At 44.4% G+C, this 27,806-nt stretch overlaps 1 protein-coding gene across 1 annotated transcript in view; it reads right to left on the bottom strand.

Annotated features, from left to right (window-relative positions):
- Window positions 1-27,558, bottom strand: part of LOC117484416 (liprin-beta-1-like) — a 34,053-nt gene extending 6,495 nt beyond the window's left edge. Inside the window, exon 1 of the mRNA XM_034132879.1 lies at window positions 27,385-27,558. Within this exon, the coding sequence (XP_033988770.1) occupies window positions 27,385-27,406 (22 nt within the window). The 5' untranslated portion in view covers window positions 27,407-27,558. The remainder of the gene's footprint in view (window positions 1-27,384) is intronic.
- Window positions 27,559-27,806: the final 248 nt, after the last annotated feature.

Here is a 27,806-nt window from a genome sequence, read left to right as displayed (position 1 = left end):
GACACAGGCAGTCTGTGGTTTGTACTTGTTTAACTTTTGTCTAGTTTCTGAACAGATATGAGGAGCTGTGAGCTCTGAGTGCTAACAGCTAACGGCTGTGTTGTTTTTTCTGGGGTTCTCATTGAAGATGACGTCACGGCTCCGCCTACACTGCGTTACTATAGATACTACCCCAGTTCCTAAACTGTAATGGAAATGCGCCATAAAGTGAGCCAGTCCTAACGAGGCCTAGCCATACCGAGCGAGGCCGAGCGAGGCCGAGCGAGGCCGTGTAGTGGAAATGCGCCATTAGTTGCGGACTCTTTGTTTAAAACTAATTGCCCATCGGAATGTGTGGAGAAAGTCTCCCAAGGGGGATGGGAGACTTCTGACTTTTGTCACATTCCGATGGACTGTCGGAATTACATGCAGGGCAGCATTGCCGGTCTGAAAGGGTCTTTGGAAATATCAAACATTTAATTAAAGTTTTAAAAACAGTGATAGGTTAAAATCCGAGGTGGAAGAAGTATTCCGATTATTTACCTAGGTAAAAAGACGTGTTAGAAACAAATGTCCTGCATTCAAAATTGTCAATAGCCCAAGTGAAAAGTATTATCATCTGAAAGTAAAATAAATCATTATGTTATTAGTATTAAATACATATAATTTGTACAACTTATATTTAGAAATACTCCGTTGTAATTATTGATGCATAAATGTGTTCATCCATTCAATGTAGCATCTGCTATAATGGGGTTAATGTATGATATTACTTAATACAACACATTACTGTATAATACGTAATAATGTATGAGTTGATTTACTTCGATCTACTGTACTGTGTACACCACAACAATATTACAAAAAATATACTGCATATTAAAGCAAACTATTGTAAAGGTAAAAGTATGAGCATAAAAAATAAAGAAGTGTAAACATTTACATTATTATTATGATTATTTAATATATAAAGACTAAATATTATTGAATTACAATTAAGATAATAAGATTAGATATACTTTATTTGATCTAAAATATTGATGTTTTTTCGTTATAGTAGCCTGTGAAAACCATAACAAATAAGTGATTAAATGCTACAGTATTCAGCAAACACAACTGCAGAGCTGCAACATTGCGAACAGACTAAGGTCTACAACACCAAGTTGTCTTTGTGTATTTGTGAATGAAGCGCCATCTCATGGTTAAATCCTGTAATTGAACAAATGGGGAAATTTGGCAACGCCCTCTAGCAATTTGGCAACGCCCCCAGCCACTGGGATCCGCTGGGTTCTTGGTTGGAATCCGCTGGGTGGAGTCCTATCTGGAGTGCTACATCTGTAAGAGAGGCTTTCCTACAATTCAAGCATAAAATTATGTCCCGGGAGTGTAGGGTTTGGGAATTATGTCAGTTTAAAAAGGAAAGGCAAGGCAAATTTCAAGCTCTCCTCCACTCTAGATGTGACATCACGCACTCTAAGCCTTAACGAGCTGCGCAATACACAACTATGTTAAAATATGAAGAAGGCCTCTATACCAAGCTCCAAACTAAGTTAAATATCTCAAAAAGTGTAAAAGATATCAAAAATCTGAAGAATATGTTCTTGTGAGCGTTTTAAAGTTGGAATAAAGTCTCTAGCTGAAAGTATGTGGAATGAGTAGTATATGTTGCAAGGTGTAGGTAAAAGAGGATTTGAAGGTTCCTCCCATTGAGTTAGATGTTAAAAAAATAGTATAAAATATTCTGAAAAAGTTGAACATTTCCCATCATGTGCTGAAAAGGCTGAATACTTTTGATATTTGAATGGTTTCTGTAGCTGAAAGTATGCTGAAGTTATTGAGAGCCAAACTATTTGGTGAAATAATAAGAAACAGAGGAATAAAGAAAAGAAGAACTATAGTGGAATGCTGTAAACAGCATTCGCACTAATAAAGAAACAGAAGAACTATAGTGGAATGCTGTAAACAGCATTCGCACTAACTATATAGCACATTTTAATACAACTGTGGATGTTTAGAGCCAGGAAACACTATTCCTCTTAGGAGGATGACTTTTCACCCGACATCGCCTCTTCTGGCCCCGCTCCATCCTTCTTTCCTTCTGTTCACCCTGCTCGTCCTCCATCCTGTCATTCTTCCTTAGCCATGCACTCTCCTTTCTCTGCCATCTCTCCTTCAAGGCTCTCATCCCTCTGTTATGCTGTCATGCTTACTTACAAACAAATAGACATCAACACGCTGATCTACTGATGCCTCTGGATAATAAACTCCAGGGTTTCCCACACATAGACTAGGCCGCCCAGGTATATTAACGGCCGCCCAAGTATATTTCACGACCTATTTAGCCCGATGGCCTGGCCTGTTAAGTGGCCTGCTGGCCTGAGGATTTTTTGGGTGACTGGCTGTCTACATGATGTGGCCTGCCGACATGGTCACTGTCATACAGATCATAAATCAAAGCCGTTGATTGGTCTCTGTGTGTCATTCAAGCCTGGGATAACCTCAGCTCAGGTGAGGTAAAGGACTCTCTGAGTGTTTAGATAGTTAATTTAGTCTAAGTTCTCAGTGGGTCTCAAACGGTTTGGTCACCATTTATGTAAACACATATTTCCATTTGAGGGTGTCAGTGTTTTTTCATATTGGAAATGGTATGTTATTGGTTATGGCCATGATTTTATGATTATTGAAATGTATACAGTTATGTTTCATATAGGTGTTCCCATAGATCTAGTCTCTTTATTTTCCCCTCAAAATGCACCAGATTGATGCATTTACCCAAAATTTAAAAAAAAATCTTACCGGGGGAGCGTGCCCCCAGACCCCCCTAGAGGATTTGAGGTCCACCCCCACTTAAAATCACATGGACAGGTTCCTAAATACATTTACAATTTTTTTTAAATAGTAACCCACGTCCATATGTTTATTTGTGGGTAGTAGATTTAAACTATAGGGCTATCACTATGGGCCCTGCCTGTACCTGTTAGCTCTGCCATCGCGTGAAGGGTCTGCTAACAAGCGACCAACAGAAAGGTTCATGTTAATGTTGTTGCACGTCACAAAGGCACGTCACCTCAACCCCCAACCCCCCCCGCTACCACCACCCCCCCAAGTATATTTCAGATCTGTGGGAAACACTGAAGTCCCTACAGAGCAGCCTAATGCTCAGCTACATCAGCACCAACTTTCACAGCAGCAGACTGAAAATCTGCATTAAACACAGCAGATGGACTTAAAGTAACATGATGTCATTACCATTCTCTCATTTTTCAGTCAAGATATGTGGATTTAAAAAGTGTGTAGTACGGTTTAAAATGGCTCCGTATTAGTCTTGTTGAGACAGAGGGCGACAATTCAGGAACTACGACAGACTGACTCTGTTCCACACCACTAAATCGCCTTTGTCAGTGTGTGTGTGTGTGTTTGTGTGTGTGCGTGCGTGCGTGCGTGCGTGTGTGTGTGTGGTGGGGGGTTGACTGTGTGTGGCACTGTCTGAATGTAACAGTGATTTAGTGTGTGTGTTTCACTGTAACATCATGTTTTGATGCTGTGAGGATCCACAGTACTGCCTCCCTGTTTTCCCTGTTTTCCCTGTTTTCCCTGTTTTCCCTGTTTGTCGGTCTCTCTGTGGGTGTGTGTGTCTGTCTCCCCGGCTGGGCGTGGCTGACCTACTTTTGGATTCCCGCCTCTACACCTCTCCAGCTGTTGCTCATTTCACTGATTGCCACTACTCACCTGCACCTGTATAAAAGCCCGGTCATCACCTCTAGTCTTCGCCAGTTCGTCAGATATCCACTTGTGATCAACCACCAACTCGACAGCCTGCCACGTCCAGCCATCACCCTCATCGCCCAGCTCGTGTTTTCATCTCAGCTCCACACCTCTTGGCTCGCTTTCCCTGCTCCCCGAGTTCCCCCTGGATTCTCCTTGGATTCCCCCTGGATTCTCCTTGGATTCCCCCTGGATTCTTCTTGGATTCCCCCTGGATTCTCCTTGGATTCTCCCTGGATTCCCCCTGGATTTCCCCTGGATTTCCTGGTCTACCTGCTCCCTTCCTCACCGCCCCAACTCCACCATCTGAGAAATAAAAGGTCCCTGTTTCTGCAGTTGCTGTCTCCTGTCTCAGTGTTTGCATTGTGGGTTCAGTCTAGCAGCTCTCGTGAGCATAACAGATGCTTTCTTTAGCCTCGTGATTATTTAGTTCAGTAGCATTTGCCACATCGGGATGAAAAGGGGATGTGCATTATTTTGCGTTGTGTGCAGACATAAATTCCTGTTGAATGGCAGGATCTTCTCCTGAAGTGTGATGATAATCTGTGTTTCTTAATCTTTCACGTCTCAGTATATGCAGAAACAGACGTGCCCTTTCCCAAAAATAAGACGCACTCCAAAAATGATTTGTCAAACATGATATGTGAACTGTTTTTACAACAACATCCGCTTCAGTAATGGTAGCTTTGTCTCCTAAGTCAACAGGGATGTTTTCTCTCTGCACAAACTGTCTGTTGGGTTACCAACTGGCTAACACATGCTTCTGCAGCATGCCTTTCCTCCCCACTGATTTCCAGTGGTCTCCAGTCAATGCAATACATGTAGCTTGTTCCACTTCCTCCACTTTCTTTGCCTTTTTACTGCCATGAAATCCATGGTAAAAATGCATCAGGAAACAAGTGCCGGTGAGACTGACAGCATTTTGAAATGGTAAAACTGTGTTCCTCCCATTGTTAATATAAACATTAGCTTAACAATTCAGATGTGGTTCTCATATTATTTATTAAAAAGCTAAAACCGTATTAAGTAATTATTAAGAAAGCATTTCCACCAAGTTAGGTTACAAAAAGTTATAAGGCATTGCAGACACAGAAGAGTGTGAAAGCTATAAAAAGTATCATCTTATGCCCCTTTTCCACCAAACCGGTTCCATAGCCGGTTCTGGGCTAAAGCCCGATTTAGCTCTGGTTCTTCCTGTTTCCACTGCAGCGGAACCGGCTCTAAGCACCGAAAACCGGTGCTTAGCTGACCCCACTCGGCTGTCCGACAAGAACCAAGAACCAAGTCTGAGGGCTTGAACACTGAAATGGGTGGTCTGTGAACCGTGGCTGATACATGGCTGCTGGGGTGCTACATACATTTGTCATGTGACTCCCACTCAGCTGTACTGATGTGCTGAACAGCTCTGCTCTGTATTGTCCCTGTCCTGCTGAAGTGCATTTCCTTCACCTCTGTTCTGCTTCGCTCAGTCTGAAACATGGCTGTTTTCTCTGTATATTATCTGTATATTTTCTCCTCAAATGTGTTCTGTTTCGTATACTCCGGTCAGCACAGTCAACTTATTCTCTTAATTCTGCTGCAATATATTTGACCCTCAGAGTGAGGGTAATGAGCCATAATACAAAACAACACATGACAAAAGTAATGTGAACATTCAAACATGACTTCTTTGCCCTTTAAAACAGTGGTTCTCAACTGGTCAAGCCTTAGGACCCACTTCTTTCCTTTGTCAATAAATCGCGACCCAAAGTTTTGAACCACTCAAATGTATTTCACCAAAAATAGTGCAGTAGTGCAATATTAGTAATATATGTATTCTCAGCATACACTTTTAAGTAAAGTGAAGAACAGTGTATACACATTACACCTACAGGAGCTTTTATGACACCCCATTCCAAATTCTTAGGCATTAATATGACGTTGATCCCCCCTTTGCAGTATAACAGCTTCCACTCTTCTGTGAAGGCTTTCTACAAGATTTTGGAGTGTGTCTGTGGGAATTTTTGCCCATTCATCCAGAAGAGCATTTGTGAGGTCAGACACTGATGTTGGACGAGAGGCTGGCTCTCCATTCTAGTTTATGCAAAAGGTGTCCAATGGGGTGGGAGTCAGGGCTCTGTGCGGGCCAGTCAAGTTCTTCCACACCAAACTCATCCAACCCTGTCTTTATGGACCTTGCTTTGTGGGGAAGAGTCATGCTGGAACAGAAAAGTTTCCACAAAATTGGAAGCATAGAATTGTCCAAAATGACTTGGTAAGATGAAGCATTAAGAATCCTCTTCACTGGAACTAAGGGGCCCAGGCCAACCCCAGAAAAACAACCATAGCATTATCTCTCCTAAACCAAAGTTTAGAGTTGGCACAATGCAGTCCGGCAGGTAACGTTCTCCTGGCATTCACCAAACCCAGACTCGTCCATCAGACTGCCAGATAGAGAGGTGATTGGTCACTCCACAGAACACGTTTCAAACGCTCCGGAGTCCAGTGGCGGCGTGCTTTACACCCCTCCATCCGACGCTTGGCATTGTGCTTGATGTAAGGCTTGATGCAGCTGCTCGGCCATGAAAACCCATGAAGCTCCCACAGTTTGGTCTGATATTAATGCCAGAGCTAGAACTCTGCAGTTATATCTCTCACAGGCTCCGCCCTATACTGGACTCTATGGGGTACTACCCTCTATGCAAGCATTCACCTACTGAGATTTCTATAGATGTAGCCGGCCTTGGGGCGGGCCTACCTGAATGCGCATGCATCTCACCGTATAAAAGGAGGCCTTGCCTCCTGACTATCATCCCTTTCTCTTCAGCGAGCGGGCAACATCTGAGATAAGACGTTTGAAAGAAGAAGAAAGAGTTATCATACCTCCAGGGAGTCGCCACTGCTAGAGACCCGGGCCTGTCCTTCGTGCCCTGGCTTAAATAGCGGGCGCCGATCCCCACCATCACTGCTTCGAGTGTTTGGGGGACCAGGATATAGCCGAGGCGGTGCCATTCACGTTTGCCATTCCTTCCGGGTCCGGGATCCATGGAAGTCCACCGCCCAGGGCTGTACTCTCCCTGGAGGATGATCATGGCGGCGGGTGTGTGGGCTACTCGCTCATTGCTAGAGATGCCCCCGCCTCACCAGGTCAGTGCGATTATTGGGCCGCAAGGCCGAATAAGTAGCTTGGTCCACGGGCCTTGCCCCAGGCCCGGTTCCCACGGGAACCGGTGCTCGGTGGCTTCACATGATATAGGGTCGACCCTACTTCATCACAGGCCGCCGCCGCTGCCTGCCGTGTGATGTCCCTGGGATATCACGCCGCATGGCACTTTCCAAAGAGGACCGAGTTGATCTCCTGGGAGCCCCCGTGCTTACGGAAGGGCTCTATGGATCGATCTCCTTGCTCACGGGATAAGGAGTAATCGCAGAGTGGCTGCTTCTTGCTCATCCCCAGAGGAAGAAACACTGTCCTACACTCCCCGCCCCCTGCTGTAAACCACAGGGGAGCCAGCAGGTGGGCGTGTGCACGTGAGTGGAATAAACCGAGTGCTGTCAAAGCACTGTGCGGGTTCAAGAGACGTTATTGCCGGCGTGCTGTTGTCAGAAAACACACCTTGCCTGGTATAATAGCCCCGATTAATGCATTTCACCGTTGAATGGGAAATACAGCGTTAATACGTGGGCGCGCGGCCCTCGTGAGAGTGGCCGTGCGCCCCCCTCCCCCAAGGGCGGGCCGCGGTGCGTTCAAAGACCTCAGTAGTGAGAAGAGTCACCACAGCGCGCACTCCTCCTCCACAGGCTTTCCTGCAGACGAGGGAGCGCAGCGCGATGGTGAGACGAAGGGAGAGGTGCCGGCACGGGGATCACGTGCGTGCGGCGCCCTCCACCTCTTCGGCCCACCCCGTGGAACCGGCGTGCCAGCATTCACGGGGACGGGCTGCCCGTCTTCACGGATCTGACTGGCGGGGGGAGAAAATCTCTCCGCCCGGGACGAGAGGGCGAATCCCGCCTCCTCCCTGTATAATGCACAGATCACTACGTTTTCTAATAAGAATGAGGTTGATCTGTATCCAAATCTAAGTGTCTTTTGTTTCCACAAATGCTACACTTACACACAATGTTAACTGTACAAATTCCCCATTCGCTGCCTCAGCTGTAGCTCCTGTAAGGGAGGTGGCTAGTGGGCATGCGTAGATGAGAGGGATGAACCGCAGGGAGTGCTATCTAAAGGAAAGCGCTATGCGGGTACAGGGACATTATGGCCGGCGTATTGCTGTCAGAGAACACACTACGCCTAGAGCAAAGACTCCAATTAATGCAGTTTACCGTAGTGGTAAAGGCTGCATTATGGCCGGGCCCGCGCTCACACAAGAGCGCGTGGAAAAGAGGTGAATCTGTCCTCCCAGGAGGAGATGGCTTTCCTCTCAGCAGAAATTCAGGCTCCGGTGCAGAAACAGGCTGTGTCTGTTGTGCACCCTCAGCACAAAGAAAAGGGTCTTTATTCCATGTACTTCCTGGTTCTCAAGAAGACAGGGGAATTCAGACCTATTCTAGATCTCCGCGGCCTGAATCGCCACATTTCCTGCAGGAAATTCCGCATGTTAACTATGAAACAGTTACTGGGGCTTGTGCAGCCAGGCGATTGGTTCACCACCATCGACCTGAAAGACGCGTACTTTCATGTGGAAATTGCTCCAGAGCACAGAAAGAATCTGCGTTTTGCCTTCCAGGGAATAGCCTACGAGTACAACAGGCTGCCGTTCGGCTATTCCCTATCCCCACGCACATTCAGCAAATGTGTGGCCACAGCGCTTCAACCGCTGCGCGCCCACGGCATGAGAGTTTTATTTACATATCATGGCTGGGTCCCGGGAACAGGCAATGTTTTGCACAGCACGATTGATCACACACCTAACCAAATTAGGCTTTGCGATCAATTGGAAAAAGAGCACCCCCATACCTCACCAACAGGCGTTGTATTTGGGAGTGGTGCTCGATGCAGACGCGCTACGCGCCACCCTGTCAGAGAGCAGACGTGCGTCCCTTCTCCGGGCGGTGCACAGGCTGCGACAGGACGCGACAGTGACAGCTTTAACTGTCATGCAGACTCTGGGTCTCATGGCGACTGCTCACATTGTGGTCCCGTTGGGGTTACTAAATGTGCACCGCCTGCAGAGGTGGTTCTCCAGCCTGCGTTTGGATCCCAAGAGGCACAAACGGCGGCTGGTGACCATCCCCCCCTCAGTGGAGGGCAACCTCCGGTTTTGGGGGTCCCCGGATCACCTCCGGAGGGGGTCTCCACTGGGACGGGGGACCTCCTACATCACAGTGTTCACGGACGCATCCAGAACAGGATGGGGAGGGACCTGCCTGAAGAGGGCTATAGGTGGGCGCTGGGCTCTAACAGAGTCTCGACACAGCAACCTCCTAGAGCTACGGGCGGTAGTGTTAGTCCTCCAGCATTTCATGCCCCTAATTCAAGGGAGACATGTAATGGTCAGGAGCGACAACAGCACCACAGTGGCTTATATCAACAGGCAGGGCGGAGTCCGCTCCGCCGCCTTGTTGGCCACAGCGGAGAGGCTGTGGTTATGAGCTTCAGAGGTGGTGTTATCTCTGAGAGCCCTCCATATCCCGGGACTGGAGAATAGGGGGCCGACCTCATGTCGAGGGGCGGCCCCCTGCCAGGCGAATGGACGCTTTACCCGGAGGTGGTGAAGCTCATTCTCCCTCTCCTGGGGAGAGTGAGGCGAGAACGTCTGTCAGTCGTCCTAGTGGCTCCGGACCGCGTCGGGGCGCCGTGGTACTCAGAGATGACACAGATGAATGTGGGCCAGCCCTGGGCGGTTCCCCAGTTCTGGGGGGCGATGTCTCAAGAGGCAGGTGCAATCGGGGCGTTACCCACGCTCGGCCAACCTCTCCAGGCTTGGCTCCTGAGAGGGACAGGCTGAGACAGGGTGGATTGTCTGACAGTGTTATTCAGTCTATCCAGGCAGCTAGAGCTGGATTCACCACAGCCTGTTACAGGCCAAAGTGGCTAGGATTCCAGCGATGGTGTGAGGAGCGGAGAATAGAGCCCCTATCTTGTGAGTTAGCAGTGTGCGAAAAAGCACACGTCCCACCGTCCGGGACGTGTTATTTACAATATCGGACAAGTAGATCTTTCAATTGACTTGTCCGGTGGACAAGTGACGTTTTTCGCCCTCATTTATTGACAAATTATAGATAAATTCAGTTTTCAAAAGCGTCTTTGAGTTGTAGAAAAGCGCTAGGCCTATAGGCTATAAATATAATGTATTATTATTATTATTAGGCCTATGTGTTGGACATGTGTGGTTGGACTCTGTCTCACAGGCAGGTTGCAGTGTAAGGAGGCGAGGCCTCCTTTTATACGATGAGATGCACGCGCATTCAGGTAGGCCCGCCCCAAGGCCGGCTACGTCTATAGAAATCTCAGTAGGTGAATGCTTGCATAGAGGGTAGTACCCCATAGAGTCCAGTAGAGGCCTGTGTTAATATAACAAGGGTTACAATACGTAACCCAGCGTTATTGAGTCAGCAGAGCTTTGGCCACTTTTAGGCACTATGCGCCTCAGAACCAGCGCCTCAGAACCACAGCCTCAGAGTTGCTGTGGTTCCTAAACGTTTCCACTTTGCAATAATACCACATATGGCGCATTTCCACTACAGCGTGGAGCTCGCTTTAAGCGTGCCGAGCCGTGCGGGGCCCGTTTTTGGTTGCGTTTCCACTTAGCGTAGTACCGGCTAGCGGGTACTATTTCACAGTTTTTCTGGCCCCATAAAATCGAGGTTCTTTCCGGGCCAACAACCAGGCTGAGTCGGGCTGAGTATGCTAAACTAGAGAGAGAATCGCTGGCAAGGAGGCTACAACTACAGTACAACAAGATGAACATATTTGACCGTGATTTAATTGTAATACACGTTTCAAAATGATGCCGAAGTAACAACATACTGATACCGGTTAGTACAAACCATTAGGGCTGTGCGATTATGGCAAAAATCATAATCACGATTATTTGGGTCAATAATTGATATCACGATTATTAAATACGATTATTGATTGACTTTGAAAAAATCCATTTATTGAACTTTAAAACAAATACAAATAATAATTTGAACAGTATCTTTTTAACTGTTGATTACCCTGAACGTATAATTCAACTGAAAAACCAATACAAAAATAAATTAAATAAATGATACATTTATATTTACATTTAAATAAATAATATCAAAAATAATAAATACCAATCAACAAGATCAACAAATATTTTGGAGCGCACTTCCACAAAACATATAAATATGATAAATAAAAATAAATGAGACCAACATTTATTAGATCAAATATGTTGCAGTGCAGTCACAACCAAGCAAAGCAAAATAATAGTTTTTTTCGATTATGTTGTTTTCGTAATTGTGGCAGGCCAAAATCGTAATTGCGATTAAAATACGATTAATTGCACAGCCCTACAAACCATGAATTAATGCTTTGACAAGTCTGCAGACAGACGGCAGGCGAAAAACCTTTTAAAATGCGTGTTGTCTAAATGGAGATCGGCTAAGCTAACGCAGTATATGCTCCGACCGTCCACACTCACAACAACGGCCTATACAGACATAAATAAAGCAGCGACTGTATTCGCCATGACACAGACAGTCTGTGGTTTGTACTTGTTTAACTTTTGTCTAGTTTCTGAACAGATATGAGGAGCTGTGAGCTTGAGTGCTAACAGCTAACGGCTGATGTTGTTTTTCTGGGGTTCTCATTGAAGATGACGTCACGGCTCCAGCTACACTGCGTTACTATAGATACTACCCCAGTTCCTAAACTGTAATGGAAATGCGCCATAAAGTGAGCCAGTCCTAACAACTCTCTGGTTGGTCTGGTGTCTTGCCTCTGTTTCATTCACTGAACACGGGAAATTACAATCCTGCCGTCCTCTCTAGTGTCATGATGAGGTTCAGGTAAAGCACGGTTAATGTATCATATTATTGAGGGAGAATTGTCCGGGCCTACAGAAAAAACATTCGGGGCCCAGGCCAGGCGACGCCACTGGTCTTGAATGAAATAAAAAGGCAGATTTGCCAATCCTGCAAATTCACCACACGTGAAAAAGGTGACGTTGAAAACCCAACCCCTGTAGGGTAGATTCTCCCCCCAGAAGATTTTTTTAAATACTAACATATAAACTACACATTCTGGTACACTCTTGAAAAGAAAAGAAATAAATCTATTATCCGACATTTTTTTGTTTTGTTACTTTGTTCTGACAGCTGAACCTTCTGCTCCTCACAGAGAGAAGAGGAGAAAGGAGAGGCTGTGTGAATTACTTTAAATTGTGGATAAGGTTGGAAAGCCCCCATTTTTCTGTGTGTCAAAATAACAGACAGCCTACACACCTGTCAATCATCAAACCGGGGTCTTATTTCATTACGTGTTCATTTCTATCAGAAGTTGTACCCGCCAGGATGTATAAAGAGTAGTTCTACTGCAAATGTATTCTCCGTGGGGACTTCCTGCAACAACACCATGCCGTTATCTTGATTCTGATTGGCCAGAAGACTCGAAAAGCATCAGCAAAGATGTTTTATTGAGAAGATGATCACTACGTGACACCGTTTCTGGTCTCCGGCATTTCCAGTGAAACGGCTACTGCGTGCGCAGCATTAGAAATTCCGACCTTCAAAACAAAAGTTTGACTTTTTCCGAAATGTTGTTTAAAAAGAATCTCAATTATTTTTTCACTCGCACATCTGCGACCCACTCAAAATGGGTCCGTGACCATATTTTGGATCGGGACCCACCAGTTGAGAACCACTGCTTTAAAAGACCCAATGTTGTCATCAGCATAATGTTATTACCTGTATTCTGTACAATACATTTAAAAAACGAAAGAGGTGAGATTAGAAAAATCCAGCAAAAGAAGTTAGGAAACTGAGCTAAGGTGGGAGCGCCCTGAAGCACAGACTGAGGGTCAGCTTGTCTTTCCATGACAGAACTAGCACACCATGGACAAGAGTCACAGGAAGAGTAGCCATAACAAATCACAACACGCTCCTGTACTCACTTTCAAACCTTTAGAAAGCAAAACAAAACAACACCTGTTGATATTGTTGTGTTGTTGTTGATTTAATCCTGTTAGAAGAAGTGTGGATGCGGCAAACCTGACAGTAACCTAAAATGATGTTGTGGCATTTTATTTATTTTTAAAAGGTAACTTGTCAGAATACTGATTAGTCATTTTACATGGTTATCAATTACAGTTAAATAATTTTAGTCTACAAATAATGAATAACCTGGGATGGATGTTTGTGTCCTATAAGAAGCGAAAAATAAAAATAAATGTTTCCTTTGCAACATTAATGAGAATAGAGTTCAGTTGTGGAGGTTGAAGGAGGCAGGGTTTTTCTGCAGGCCTTTCATTGTTACACTACACGCTCACACCTGTAGTTATCCAGTATAACTACATTCTTAGGTAACAGCTTGACTAGACTAATCATCACTGTTACAACTTGCCCAAGGGAACCAGCAGCTAAGATCAATAGATTAAAAGATTCAACCTGAAAAAGACCTGTGTTCCTATTTTCATTGATCTTTGTAACCTCAATGTAACATTATCATATAAAATATGATTAAGGGCACTTATATTTTGAGGAAACTTTGGGTCTGTGAAATTATGATTGACGAAATTGGTACAATAAAACATGATTCAAAAGCAACTAAATGGACTGTAAAAAAGAAACAGATACACAGTGATGGAAACAGATAGAGAAAGAAGAACAGCCAAAGTGAGGAAGAGATAAACTACATAGACAGTGATTAATACATTTCACCCAAGACAAAGCTATTCCAGCAAAGTGATGTATCACACCTAGCCTCTGTACTATTATCATAAGTATAGCCTAACTAATTATAAAGCTGACTTGATGATCCTCAGAAGAAGATGGAGATACACAGGCTCTCCCAGCTGGGCTTTTCATTTAAATGTTCCAACTGACAGCCCACCATTTATTCAGTGTGGAAGCTCGAAGTCACTTCAACCTTTGATAAATGTTGTTCATACAGATTGCAGTTTTTGTTCTTTAAACATTCATCAGTGGCTGTTTACAATTTGTTTTCTTACATTTTCATATTGTGAATATATACATGTTGTTTCATCCATGACTGCATTCTGGGGCCAGACCTAAAGGCCCTCCTGTCACACAGGGTCAATTATAACGTCAAGTAAAATTTCAGTTGAAGTGAGGCAGTGAACCAGAAACATATGAGATCTTTGAGAAGGAAATGTTCCATCTGCAGTTTGTTTATAAATCGCCTGACAGGAACAGAAGGTTGAGAAAAGTATTCCACCGTTTGGATATGCATAGGTTACGCATGCAAATGATGAAATCGGCTCAAAAGGTATTTACAGTTATGAAAGAGTATCAAATACTACTTCCAAGGACTAAATGTTTGATCTCTGTTTAGGAGCTCATGACATTAAAGCGCCTTCAGAATAAATCAATAACAAACTTGTAAGGACCCAGCCTTTAACATGTTGAATATTAAGTTAAACTACAAGTCAAATATAAAAAGAAAGCCACAATTGGTCCTTGTTTTGAAGGTGGGAAACCTTGACGATTGAAATTCAAGCAACACCAAACCTTGAAAAGGATGAATTATCGGGATGGTCTGTGAGAACAGGAAATGCCAGATCGCATGAGAACCTGTATGGCTGAGAATAAGGGTTAAGCATTAACACAAAGACACACAAGAGAGAGAAAGAGAGCGTGCACAGACAACACACACACACACACACACACACACACACACACACACACACAACACACACACACACACACACACACACACACACACACACACACACACACACACACACACACACACACACAGTTGTATTTACCCTGTGTGACAGGAGAGCCTTGGAGGCTAAGGTCTGGCCCCTAGCTGGTGACACTAATCCAAACAGGCTAAGCCAAATGAGGAGGAACGGTAAAACTCACACACCCCTTGCTGTGTGTATGTGTGTGTGTGTGTGTGTGTGTGTGTGTGTGTGTGTGTTGTGTGTGTGGTGTGTGTGTGTGTGTGTGTGTGTGTGTGTGCGTGTGTGTGTGTGTGTATCCAAACGAACAAGAAACACCAGATTCTCCACCATCCTTTACGACAGTGCAACAGGACCAGTGACATTCAAGATGAGGATGTTCCCTGTTCAGTCCTTTCGGTCTCTCTCTCTCTCTCTCTCTCTCTCTCTCTCTCTCTCCTCTCTCTCTCTCTCTCTCTCTTCTCTCTCTCTCTCTCTCCTCTCTCTCTCTCTCTCTCTATCCTCTCTCTCACTCACTCACTCACCACTGCTATATGTGCTGCATGAATGAGTCCTAACATCAGGAAGTGAATGAGCCATTTTACACTTCTGGTTCCCTTGTCTAAAAGTCAGAAAGTAGTATTTAGATGCCTGTAATAAGATATGTGGTAAACACAAGTTTAAAATATTGTAACGATAAAATATGTTATTAAACACCCCACTCATTAATTGAACATTTTAAGAATCTTAAAAAAGCATTTGCTAAAAAGACGTGTCAATGAGACGAGGTCATCAGGGACATTGACCACCATCACGCCTTGCTCTCGACCTAATTTATAAATATAATTGTTCCTAGTTTTTAAAACACAACATTCTTTGCTTATTCCTGTTAATAAGCTGATGCAACACGTTCTCTCTCCCAACTCGTCCAATATTGACATTATGTCAGGATCCCTTTCTAACGCACCGGGGGGGCCCTTTAGCGTCGACTTTCAACTATCAGGGAGTCATACATTTGTATATTTCTCATAATTAGAAGTACACCCCTGGAGGTTTAGGGGATGGGAAACACATTGGTGTTATCACATTTAAAAAATATAATTGATAAATGGGTGAAAGCTGCTTGTGTCAATAATGGGGCAGCATTGACCCACATGACGCTCAGGTCAGAAGAGCTTTATTTAATAGCTGGTACTATGTCTGTGACCCCTCCTGTTGTTAATTGATAAGCCTAAAAACATGCACTTGTCAAGGTTCGGAGGCAAATTTAGCAAATATGGCAGTAGCCATCCATCATCTTCAGATTAACATGATGTTAAGAAATTATAGATTTTGATAACTATTTAAGCGAAACCATAACAGCAAACCACAACCTTAAACACACAAGTGTATTTAAAGGATAAACCTCTTGTGATTAACTCACTTGACATTTCAGAAAAGGGGATAGGCAGCAGTGGTATAAAGTAACTAAGTACATTTACTCAAGCACTGTACCTAAGTACTTTACTTATTTCATTTAGATGCTACTTTGTACTTCTACTCTCCACTACAATTCAGAGGTTAATGGTGTATTTTTTGTCCAATACATTTATTTTACTTACTTTACAGATTTGGCTCACATCATTATGTGAAATATAAACAACCCTAGCTAATTTCACACACACACACACACACACACACACACACACACACACACACACACACACACTAGGGATGTCCCGATCCGATCACGTGATCGGGGATCGGAGCCGATCACGTGATTTTCACGTGATCGGGGATCGGGAGAACAATATCGGGGATCGGATTTTTTTTTTTTTTTTTTTTTTTTTTTTTATAAAATATTTTTATACATTTTATTTAATGTTACAAAACAAAAATGACCATGTTCACGTCTTAAAGTCATCCTGAGGCCTTAGTTTTGGGTTAAAATTACACAACATCATGTATGTGTTGCTTCTTTTGGGCTTGTTTTCATAGACCTGGTTGCTTATTTCTCTCAAATCTGGCAACAGTGGGCGCAGTGTCTAATAGTAGCAGTAAGCTAACAAGTGGCTACGTTCAGCTGGTGACTCTGGAGTCGGGACAGAGAAAATGTCAGGAGTTTGGAAGTATTATAAAATTGAAAGCGAAGGCAGTGTAGCAGCCAGATGCAATGTTTGCAAGGCGGAGGTTCCGCGTGGTGGAAAGAACAGAGCTACGTTCAACATGACCAATCTAATACAAACACCACCACCAACAACACTACGAGTACACAGCGGCCACTCAGGTAACGGCACTGAAACAACCGACACTTTCAGAGACTTTTAAAAGGAAAGAGAAACTGCCCCAGAACAGTGAAAAGGCCAACAAAATAACAGCCAAGATAGCTGAATTCATCGCGTTGGATGACCAGCCGTTATCTGTTACCTTTTTTTTCCTCTTAATGCATTGCATAAAGATCGGATCGGGAAAAATCGGTATCGGCAGATTGTCAAAATCAAATGATCGGAATCGGATCGGGAGCAAAAAAAGGTGATCGGGACATCCCTAACACACACACACACACACACACACACACACACACACACACACACACACACACACACACACACACACACACACACACACACACACACACACACACACACACACACACACACCTTTATAGTTAATATAAATGTGTATAATATTTAATCTTTACTTTTTATTTATTTATTCCCCCTTAGAAAATGCAGTGAAAAAGGATAGCCGCATCAACCGTACTGCAGGTGTGTGCAAGAAGCTGGTGGGTCACTTCTCTCACAGCTGGAAGGCCAGAAGTGCTCTTGAAAAAGCCCAGAAGGAACTCAATCTGCCATCACATTCTCTCATATCAGAATGCCAAACAAGGTGGGGTTCCAGGCAGATGATGATCAGCAGGATACTGGAGCAGCAAAAAGCTTTAAGTCAGGTCCTGTCTGTGGACAAGAAGCTGCGGCATCTAATTCCAAACTGGCAAGATATAGATGTCCTGGAATCTGTCAGCAAGTCCCTGGGCCCATTGCTGGACTTCACTTTCAGGGGAAGACTACGTTACTGTCTCCTATGTGAAGCCAGTTCTTCACCTCTTCAACTCGTCAATGCTGCTAATGCGAGAAGAAGACACAGCCCTGAGCAAGAAGTTGAAGAAAGAGATGAGGGACTACCTGAACGAGAAATATGAAGATGAAGATACTCAGAAGCTTCTAGATATGGCATCTTGTTTGGACCCCCGGTTCAAGATGGACTTCATCACTGCAGACAGCAAGCCCCAAGTCAAGGCCAGAGTGACATCGGAGATGATGACGACAATCATGACATGCCAGGAGACTGCAGCTGCAAGCTGCAGCACTGAAGTGGAGTGCGAAGTGGCTGGCACGTCCCAGGCAAAGAAAGGCAAGAGGTCTTTGGGAAGTTTCTTTAAACAGAGCGAAGCTGCAGCAAAGGCTGATTCGTCTCAGTACCTAAAGGATGCTGTGGAAGCAGAGTTAAACAGCTACCTGCTAGGGATGGGAACGATTAATCGAATATTCGAAATTATTCAGGTATTCGAATAATTATTCAGGTATTCGAATATGAGTTATGAATATTTGTATTATTTTTTTTTTTTTTTTTGGGAGGGATGCCTAAGTTGATTACATATTATCAAATTGAATAATTCAATGTATACGACAGTGCCATAGCTAAATGTGTTAGGTGACGTCTAAAGGTGTGTTTTGCTCCGCTCACCGGTCCCCTCACCAGCGGGCAGAGCTGCAGGTGCTGATCTCTCTCTCTCTGCGTCCGGTACTTCACTCGCGTTTATGTCCAAATCCATCAGATCTAGCTAGTTCTAGCTAATGATATGGCTGCTGCCCCTGCCTACACGCAAATCACGCAGACTCAAAACCTCATCTTATGCCCAAATGCGGCGCAAATGCACTCCACAGTTGCGAGGTTCCGGCGCTAACAGTTCATGAGCGTGCTCCCCCGCCCCCTGTCAACACTCGCGACACATGAGTGGCCAGCCTAAACAACAATAAGCACTGCTTGGCAACCGTGTGTGGCGGAAAAGTACATAGACATTTTTGACAGGAGAGATTTAGTTTTGCCGGTATTCAACATATTTTACCAGTCATAGTCCGGTAATTATTTACACTCTAAGAAGAGTCCTACACAACAGACATGGCGTCAAAAAGGAGTAATGTGTGGAAATATTTCGACCAGGTTAGTGAGTTGTGGTGTAGAGTACAAACTATGCCAAATTAAACTTATATATATACACATACTATACCTTGCTATTACCCGCAACCCTCCGTTCCAGCTGAGAGGGTCTTCTCTACAGCTGGCCTGATTGTGAATCGGCCTCCGCACATGAAAGCTGTAGGCCTATAGCTGTCAAACTGTGAACACCAGTTAAATAAATTTGACAAATTCGACTTGGTCTTATACTTATTTGAACATGTATTTATTTATTTCCAAAAGTTATTGAAAAAAAAAAAATTGAATTTATTTTGACCCAACATTTTTTTTATAGGGTATGTACATTTCGGTTAACCGGTTAACCGTTTTTTGGGGGGTCGAATATTCGAATATACATTTGCTTTCAAATTCCCATCCCTACTACCTGCTAACACCTTCAATAGACAAAGAGGAAGATCCACTTGCATGGTGGAAAACGCACAAAGTAATCTTTCCACAACTCGCCAAGCTTGCCCGCAAGTACCTATGCATACCTGCTACAAGTGCCCCCCTCAGAGAGGCTTTTCAGTGCAAGTGGCAAGATCGTCACTTGCCAACGTTCTTGTCTCAAGCCTGCATTATAGACTAGTATTCTTGTCCAAAAACCTCTAAGCCTGATTGAGCAATGCATACAGATGCTTAAAAAGTCAAATTATTATATTTGACTACATTATGCAACAGTTGAAATTGTGAAAAATAAATGTTCAGATTGATTTAACTGCTAGGTGCTCTGTTCAGAAAGAAAGCAGATCTTTATTTGTTTAGGCTAGCCATGATGACCAAGAACACTTTGTTTTACTTTGCACTGACTGTTGCTAAGACATTTTGATTTAAAAAAAGGTTTGTGAAACAAATGGTTCACAAGTTGAACTTATGTAGTTGTTCAATTTTTATTACAAGTTATTTGTTTTATGACAAATTATATTTATTTTAAGTTGTAATTTTGTAAACCACTCAGGGAGCTGGTGTATAGCTGTTCTTTATTTTTATTGTATAATGTTGTTTAAAAGATGTCCACTACTTTGCTGCTATTTGCACAAAAAAGGTTTTAATTGTGGAATAAAAAGTTAAATTACCTATTTTGTCACGTATGTTAATTTCCTAATGTGATAATGAAGCTTCCTATAGTTTAATGTAATACTCTCTTGGATCCCTTCTAGACACCACTCTTCTTCATTCACAAATGAACCCCCTTATTTGAGGGTAAGCAACATGCATTATCATGACATGTTAGATCATGACTTAAGGTATGATGAGTCAACCAGTTAAGATCCAGACGTCCGTGACTAAAATCCTTCATCCGGTTAAATATAGTTAAAAAAAACGCAATATATATCGCAGGGGAAAAAAATATCGCGATGTCAGTTTTTTTCAATATCGTGCAGCCCTAAGTGCCACCTCCTGCTGCAGCCCGGGAGGAGGAAACCAGCCGAGTCAGAGGGAGTAAGAGTCTATAGCCTCTATCCAAATGACCACTAAAGAGACCTTGGCTACTGGAGTCTAGAGTTACACAGAGTCACAACAAGATGCTATCAATGTATCTACGAAAGACCAGAGACAGTTCACATTACAGGATTATGTTACAGTCACATAAGCATTGGCTCTGTACACGCGTGTTTGTCTTTTCAAAAGACAGTCAATCTCAAACATACATTCTCTAATATTTAAACAAATGAATACTTGATTTCCATTTCCATTTATATTTCAGAGGGATTGCTTAACATAAAGACTGGGATACATTCTACATCTTGTTTTTCTTTCTGATTCACCACATTGTTCTGCTTACTGAAAATTGTGATATCTCCTTGCCTTTCTAGAATAAATACATTAAAACTCTGAGAAAAGGTAGAAGCAACAGAACATTGCCACAGCCACGACTCTTGGAATGATAATTGTTACTGGTCTAAGTTAAACTACTGTGTAATGAGGCTCATATCTTTGTAGAAAATCAGCTTTTTTCCACCTAAAGAACATTGCCAGACTCTCTCTCGGAGTCTGTTGCTGAAACCTTAGTACATGCATTTGTCACCTCCCGCTTGGACTATTGCAATGGTGTCCTGTTCGGCGTACCCAGGCCAAAACTGTGCTGCCAGGGTTCTCACACACACACATCCACCTCCACTGGCTGCCGGTCAAGTCCCACTTTTCCTCCTCCTCACCTACAAGCCCCTCCATGCCCATGCCCCCCACTACTTATCGGACCTCCTCCGCCCACATGCCCCTCCCCAGAACCTGCAGTCTTCAGACTCTGGCCTGCTCACCACCGCCCGCACCAACCTGCCAACCTTCGGGGACAGAGCTTTTAGTGTGGCAGCCCCCACCCTCTGGAACTCTCTCTCTTTTAGTGTGGCGGCCCCCACCCTCTGGAAACTCTCTCTCTTTTAGTGTGGCAGCCCCCACCCTCTGGAACTTTCTCCCTGCGGTGATCCATACATCCTCCCACTCTTGACGCCTTTAAAGAGCTCTCAGGTCCCAACCTGTTTTGCCAAGGCCTTCGGCCCCCTATGTATTGTTGTTTTGTCTGTCTGACTGTTTGTCTGACTGTTTTTTGTTTTAAGGCCCCTGACACAACCAGGCCGAAATCGGCCATTTCGTTAGTCGGACGACGAAGCGTGCCCTGTCGCCCACAAACTCAATTTGGTGTGTCCCGCACCGTCGGCCGTGACACGCCTTATTTGGCCTTTCATGGCTGAATCGGCCATTGCGTCGGCCACAGGCAGTCGGCCAAAGAAATCACTCTGATTGGCTGTTCATGCTAGCGAATCAGTGCATGATAAGCTAAACGGTTGCTTGAGAATGTCTTCCACAAGCAACACTCCAATGGCTGATGCTCCAGTACCGCACAAAACATGGTTTTCGATGGACGAGAGTGAAAATGGAACGCACACGCTATTTGTGTTTGTTTATATCACGCAGTCTGTTCTTCTTCTCTGTCTTCCAGTTGTTGACTATTTTGAAAATGACAAATACACACTACCGCCGCCTGCTGGTAAGGAGAGTTATTCTCTAGTCCCTACTCAAGTCCCTACTCAATTCCCTTCTCAAGTCCCTTCTCAAGTCCCTCCTCTAGTCCCTTCTCTAGTCCCTTCTCTAGTCCCTCCTCTAGTCCCTTCTCTAGTCCCTTCCCAAGTCCCTTCTCTAGTCCCTTCTCTAGTCTCTTCTCCAGTCCCTACTCAAGTCCCTTCTCTAGTCCCTACTCAAGTCCCTACTCAATTCCCTTCTCAAGTCCCTTCTCAAGTCTCTCCTCTAGCCCTTTCTCTAGTCCCTTCTCAAGTCCCTCCTCTAGTCCCTTCTCTAGTCCCTTCCCAAGTCCCTTCTCTAGTCCCTTCTCTAGTCCTTCTCAAGTCCCTTCTCAAGTCCCCTCTCAAGTCCCTTCTCTAGTCCCATCTCAAGTCCCTCTCCAGTCCCTTCTCTAGTCCCTTCTCAAGGTCCCTCTCTAGTCCCTTCTCTAGTCCCTTCTCAAGTCCCCTCCTCTAGTCCCTTCTCTAGTCCCTTCCCAAGTCCCTTCTCTAGTCCCTTCTCTAGTCCCTTCTCAAGTCCCTTCTCAAGTCCCCTTCTCTAGTCCCTTCTCTAGTCCCTTCCCAAGTCCCTTCTCTAGTCCCTTCTCTAGTCCCTTCTCAAGTCCTTCTCAAGTCCCTCTCAAGTCCCTTCTCTAGTCCCATCTCAAGTCCCTTCTCCAGTCCCTACTCAAGTCCATTCTGTTAGTCCCCTCTCAAGTCCCCATCTCAAGTCCCTTCTCCAGTCCCTACTCAAGTCCCTTCTCTAGTCCCCTCTCAAGTCCCTTCTCTAGTCCCTTCTCAAGTCCCTTCTCAAGTCCCCTCTCAAGTCCCTTCTCTAGTCCCATCTCAAGTCCCTTCTCCAGTCCCTACTCAGTCCTTCTCTAGTCCCTAACTCAAAGTCCTACCAGTCCCTACTCTCAGTCCCTCTAGTCCCCTACTCTAGTCTCTTCTCAAGTCCCTTCTCAAGTCCCATCTCTAGTCCCTTCTCACGTCCTTACTAAAGTCCCTTTCCAAGTCCCTTTCAAGTCCCTTTCAAGTCCCTTCTCTAGTCTTCCCTTCTCTAATCCCCTCATCTAGTCTTCTCTAGTCCTTCTCAAGTCCCTTCTCAAATCCCTTCTCATTTCCCCTTCTCTAGTTCCCTTCTCAAGTCCAACTCATGTCCCCAACTCCATGCTTTGTTCCTCTGGGTTCTGCTGGGGGTCCTGCCAACTCCATGTTGCCTGTGCCGTTGGGGGTCTAGACGACACCTGTTTCGTCGGGGGTCCTGCCAAACTCCATGTCCTGTGCCGTTGGGGGTCCAGCCGACACCTGTTTCGTCGGGGTCCTTCCAACTCCATGTCCTGTGCCGTTGGGGGTCCAGCCGACACCTGTTTCGTCGGGGGGTCCTGCCAACTCCATGTCCTGTGCCGTTGGGGTCCCAGCCGACACCTGTTTCGTCGGGGGTCTCTGCCAACTCCATGTCCTGTGCCGTTGGGGTTCCAGCCGACACCTGTTTCGTCGGGGGTCCTTTCCAACTCCATGTCCTGTGCGTTGGGGGTCCAGCCGACACCTGTTGCGTCGGTGGTCCTGCCAACTCCATGTCCTGTGCCGTTGGGGGTCAGCCAACACCTGTTTGCTTGGGGGTCCTGCCAACACCATGTCCTGTCTCGTTGGGGGTCCCGCCGACTACTGTTCTGCCGGGGGTCCTGCCAACCCCTTGTCTTGTCGCTTTGGGGGTCCCGCAACTACTAGTCCTGCCCTCGGAGCCCGGCCCCTGACTTTCCCAGCCGATGCCATTCGCCCTCGAGCCGGGCCCCCTGACTTTCCCAGCCGCTGTGCTCTTCTCCCTCGAGTCCGGCCCCTAATTTACCCCGACGAGGCCTTCACCCCTGTCTTCGTCCCCTGAGTTTCCCCGCCGCGGACTTCCCTGCTCTGTTGCTGTTCCCCCCGGGCCGTCCGAACGAGTTCCCCCTTCTTGGCTCTACCTTGCCCCGGGCCCCGTCCGCCCTGAGTCACCCTTCTCGGCCTCTGCTTTGCCCCCGGCCGTCCGCCCGAGTCCCCTTCTCGGCTTCTTGCTTTGCCCCCGGGCTGTCCGCCCGAGTCCCTCCTCCGGTCCCCTTCACCCACCCTGCTGGATGTTTTGGACTTTTTGTTTTTAGGGATGTCGTGGGATCCGTCCTTGAGGGGGGGGTAATGTCACGATCTGTCCTGTGTTGTGCTTTGTCTTGTCTAGATCTGTCTTTGGTTCCTGTTTTATTTTGAAAAGTTTTCACCACCCCCCGTCTTGCCTGTTGCCTTCACTGTCTGTGGTGTTCCCTCCTACCTGTTCCTCCTCCTGTACCCGTTCCCTCCTACCTGATACCTGATTGTGTTCACCTTGTGCCCCTGTGTTTTCTCCTCCCTCCTCACCTGTGTCTTGTTTGTTTCATTAGTCCTGTGTGCATTTAGGTTCTGCTTTTTCTGTCTGTCGTTGTGAGATCCTTGTTTGTTGTTGACTGTGTTCACGGGGGAGAGAGTTCTGCTGTGTTTGTTACTTGTAGCCTTGAAATAAGGTATTATCTGTTAAACCTGCATTGGGTCCTGCCTGCTTCGCTCAACCCTGACAACCTGTGTAGCACCTGCTTAGATCTTCTCTCCCCCCTCCTTCCACTCATTTGACAGAAAACCAATAATAACCCCTAATAAACTGCAGACGTATCATTGTTTCTATTTTTTAATTTCCCTGCCACTAGGTTTTCTTTCACTCCCCCAGATAGCATATTATTATTCATTCTAGATTATCTTTTGCTCCTCTCATCGCACTCTAAAATGTGTTCCTCTGCTTCATTCGTGCCCATGTCCGTCCTTCATCTAACTATTCTCTCTCTTATTCTTGCTAACAGTAGCCTCCAGTAATCTACAGTAGTGGTGTGATCAGTGATGACAGAGCAATCATCTGAATTAATATAGCTGCAGAGAAAAACACTCCTCTTGGTATAATAGGCAGCTTTGATCATAGGGATGAATGCCATCATGTGCTGATCCACTGTGTGTGCACAATGCATGCATGCAAATGTGCATAGCTCTGAAACCTACTTCAAAGCAGGTTAATAACACAAATCTTACAATAGTACATTATACATTTAAGGCATTTATCTTTTGCTGCTTAACTTTTTCCTCAATTTTTGTTCTGTGTTGTTTCTAAGTGCTAATGCCACTCAATCAATTCACTGTCTTCAATAGCAATGAGGCCTTTTAACTCTATCCCTTTCAAATTAGATTTGCAATATAAAAGAGGCATCAGCCCGCTGTATTTAGTTGCAGGAGGCTCCTTCAAGTCGCCTGGAGTCTTTGATGTCTTTGCATGTGCTCATGCATCCTATGAGGGGCCGTACAGGCCGTAATTCATACTGGTCCTCTCACACAATACATTCTCCTTTTACATTCATATATTTTCACTCTTACACACATACATTCTCCTTTTACATTCATACATTTTCACTCTCATATACATATATATTTACACTCACACATTCATACATTTTGCTCTCTTATCATATTTCAATGCACACATTCATACATTGTCACTCACATATTTATACATTTTTCACTCACACATTTATACATTTTGCTCTTGTGCACATTCATTCAATGTTTACACTTAATATTATAAATAATATATGCATGTCTGAAGACAATATATGTATGCAAGAGAAGAATGTATGTATGTGTGAGAGAAAGTATAGTGGAAACGGAAGGAGTATAGTTGAAACGGAGGATTACTCAAAAAGTACACAGTAAAAGTACTTCATATTATTTCTGGTAGCAGTCAACTAGTACTGAGTCCAACAGTGTCAGTTTTATTAAGAACTTGTGGTAAAAATATTTGTATCACTCGTCAAAATTAGCAGGGGAAAAAATGAAGAGCTGCTGATTTTAAAAAACACACTCGAGAGACGGCTGAGGTGACCGCAGTGCAGAATCGCTGTATAGTTTACATCTAACGATGTTGTCCATTTTCGACAGAGGCTTATTATATTTACAGCCCTTAATAACTTTCCTTTTCTGGGCTCAATATGTGTCTTGGCCGTTTTCGTCGTGATCGCTAAATTCACCTCGTTTCCCCTTGTTTATAATATTATCACAGTTCCAAGCAAACGAGTGCTTTTGTTTTGAAATCACATCCGTGAGTTTTGCCCCGCACCTCGCTCCAATGACCACCAGGTAAAAAACTAAAAGCAAAAACGCTCTTCCGTTTACTTGTTTAATAAAGAAAAACAAATTGTCCGAAGATATACGGATTCATCTCCCTCCATCATGTTGATTTGAATCAGAAGTTCTGAACATGAGCCCACCCCGCTCGACCTTCTGAGCCAATCACAGTGCGATAATGACCTGCCTTCCGTTTCCACTATACTTTCTCTCACACATACATACATTCTTCTCTTGCATACATATATTGTCTTCAGACATGCATATATATTTATAATATTAAATGTAAACATTGAATTGAAAACAAGAGCAAAATGTATAAATATGTGAATGACAATGTATGAATGTGTGCATTGAAATATGATAATATGAGAGCAAAATGTATGAATGTGTGAGTGTAAATATATATGTATATGAGAGTGAAGACGTATGAATGTAAAGGAGAATGTATGTGTGTAAGAGTGAAAATATATGTATGTAAGGCGAATGTCTGTGTGTACGAGTGAAATATGTATGTAGGATCTGTGTGTGTCGTGCAAATATTGTATGTACGGCGCCTGTATGGTGTCCGTCCGTCTCTGTTGTCACGGATGTCTGTGTGTGAGAGGACCATATGAATTACGGCCTGTATGGCCCCTCATAGCATCCTGTGTGTGCTGTGTGTTCATGTATTATCTCCAGTGTTAGATCAGCAGATGCTTCAGCAGAGGGGAGCCTCATATCAGCCTGGATTTTCTCCCATTAGCTTAACATCCCCTCTTTTTCTACCTCCCTCCCTCCTTTACTCACGCTGTCAGAAATTGATGACCTGCAATTACACAGCATGTGTCAGTGCGGTTTAACATCATGTAATAGCTCCAAGCAGAATATGACTGAGCAAGCGGAGAACCACCAATCAAAGCACTAGTTTTCTAGCGTTTCACTGTACACAGGAAACACTTGCTGTCCAGCCTATAAAATAGGCTATATAACATTTCCACACCAATCCTGTATACAGTAGTTTATGATATAGTACTTGACAGTTGCAATAATATAACATTGATAAAATTGGCAATTAAAAGTTTGTTGACCATAAGATTGTATATTATTGAGAACCAGGTCCATGCAGAAATTGAATATGGTATAGTTTTAGCATTACAAGCCAATACTTGTGTAGGTACACAGGATGAACGTATGCGAATGTCCTAGTCTAAATAGGCTATCAATATTAAAGGTATATTTTGACTTTATGAAAGTCACGTGCACAGCGTTAGAAAAGAAAAGTGAAGGTTAAACTGAACAGGTTCAGAGGGTCAGACCTGTCTGTTGTTGGTTACACTTAATGCTACAGTGGCTCACTTTATAGTAAACTCATCTTATGACAACCGTATCACACAAATAAGGAGTTGAAATCCCCAGAGGAACTTGACTAACTGACACAGTACTGAGCTCCAGTGTTACAGCAGACTTACCGCGGAGACTCTGAGGCTTCATCCGAGGAGATCCTTATTAGTTGAAGACAAAGTGAGTCCACACACACACACAACACACCACACACACACACACACACACACACACACACACACACACACGGCTTCTCACACATAAAGGACACACACACACCTGCAGTGCTCCTGTTCCGCTGACTGTAGCCGTCTGTAGTGAGCGCGAGCTTCCTTAACTGTAGGCTGCAATGTGATGCCTTCACGAGCCCCTCGTAATATTTCCCGCGCTCCAGTGCCTCTCAAATTAGTTTTAGACCTAATTGTTATACTAATGATTTGTGTTTGGTACATAATAATCGTTAAATGCTGCCAGTAGGTTAATTTAAAAAGTAATTGTATGCAAACACAAATGTTTTAAATATGACTTTCAATAGCCTTACTGACTTTTA

This window comes from Trematomus bernacchii, unplaced genomic scaffold, assembly GCF_902827165.1.
Source record: "Trematomus bernacchii unplaced genomic scaffold, fTreBer1.1, whole genome shotgun sequence".
Taxonomy (NCBI): Eukaryota; Metazoa; Chordata; class Actinopteri; order Perciformes; family Nototheniidae; genus Trematomus; species Trematomus bernacchii.
The sequence above is the reverse complement of the archived record's forward strand: the minus strand, read 5'-3'. Positions and strand labels throughout refer to the sequence as shown.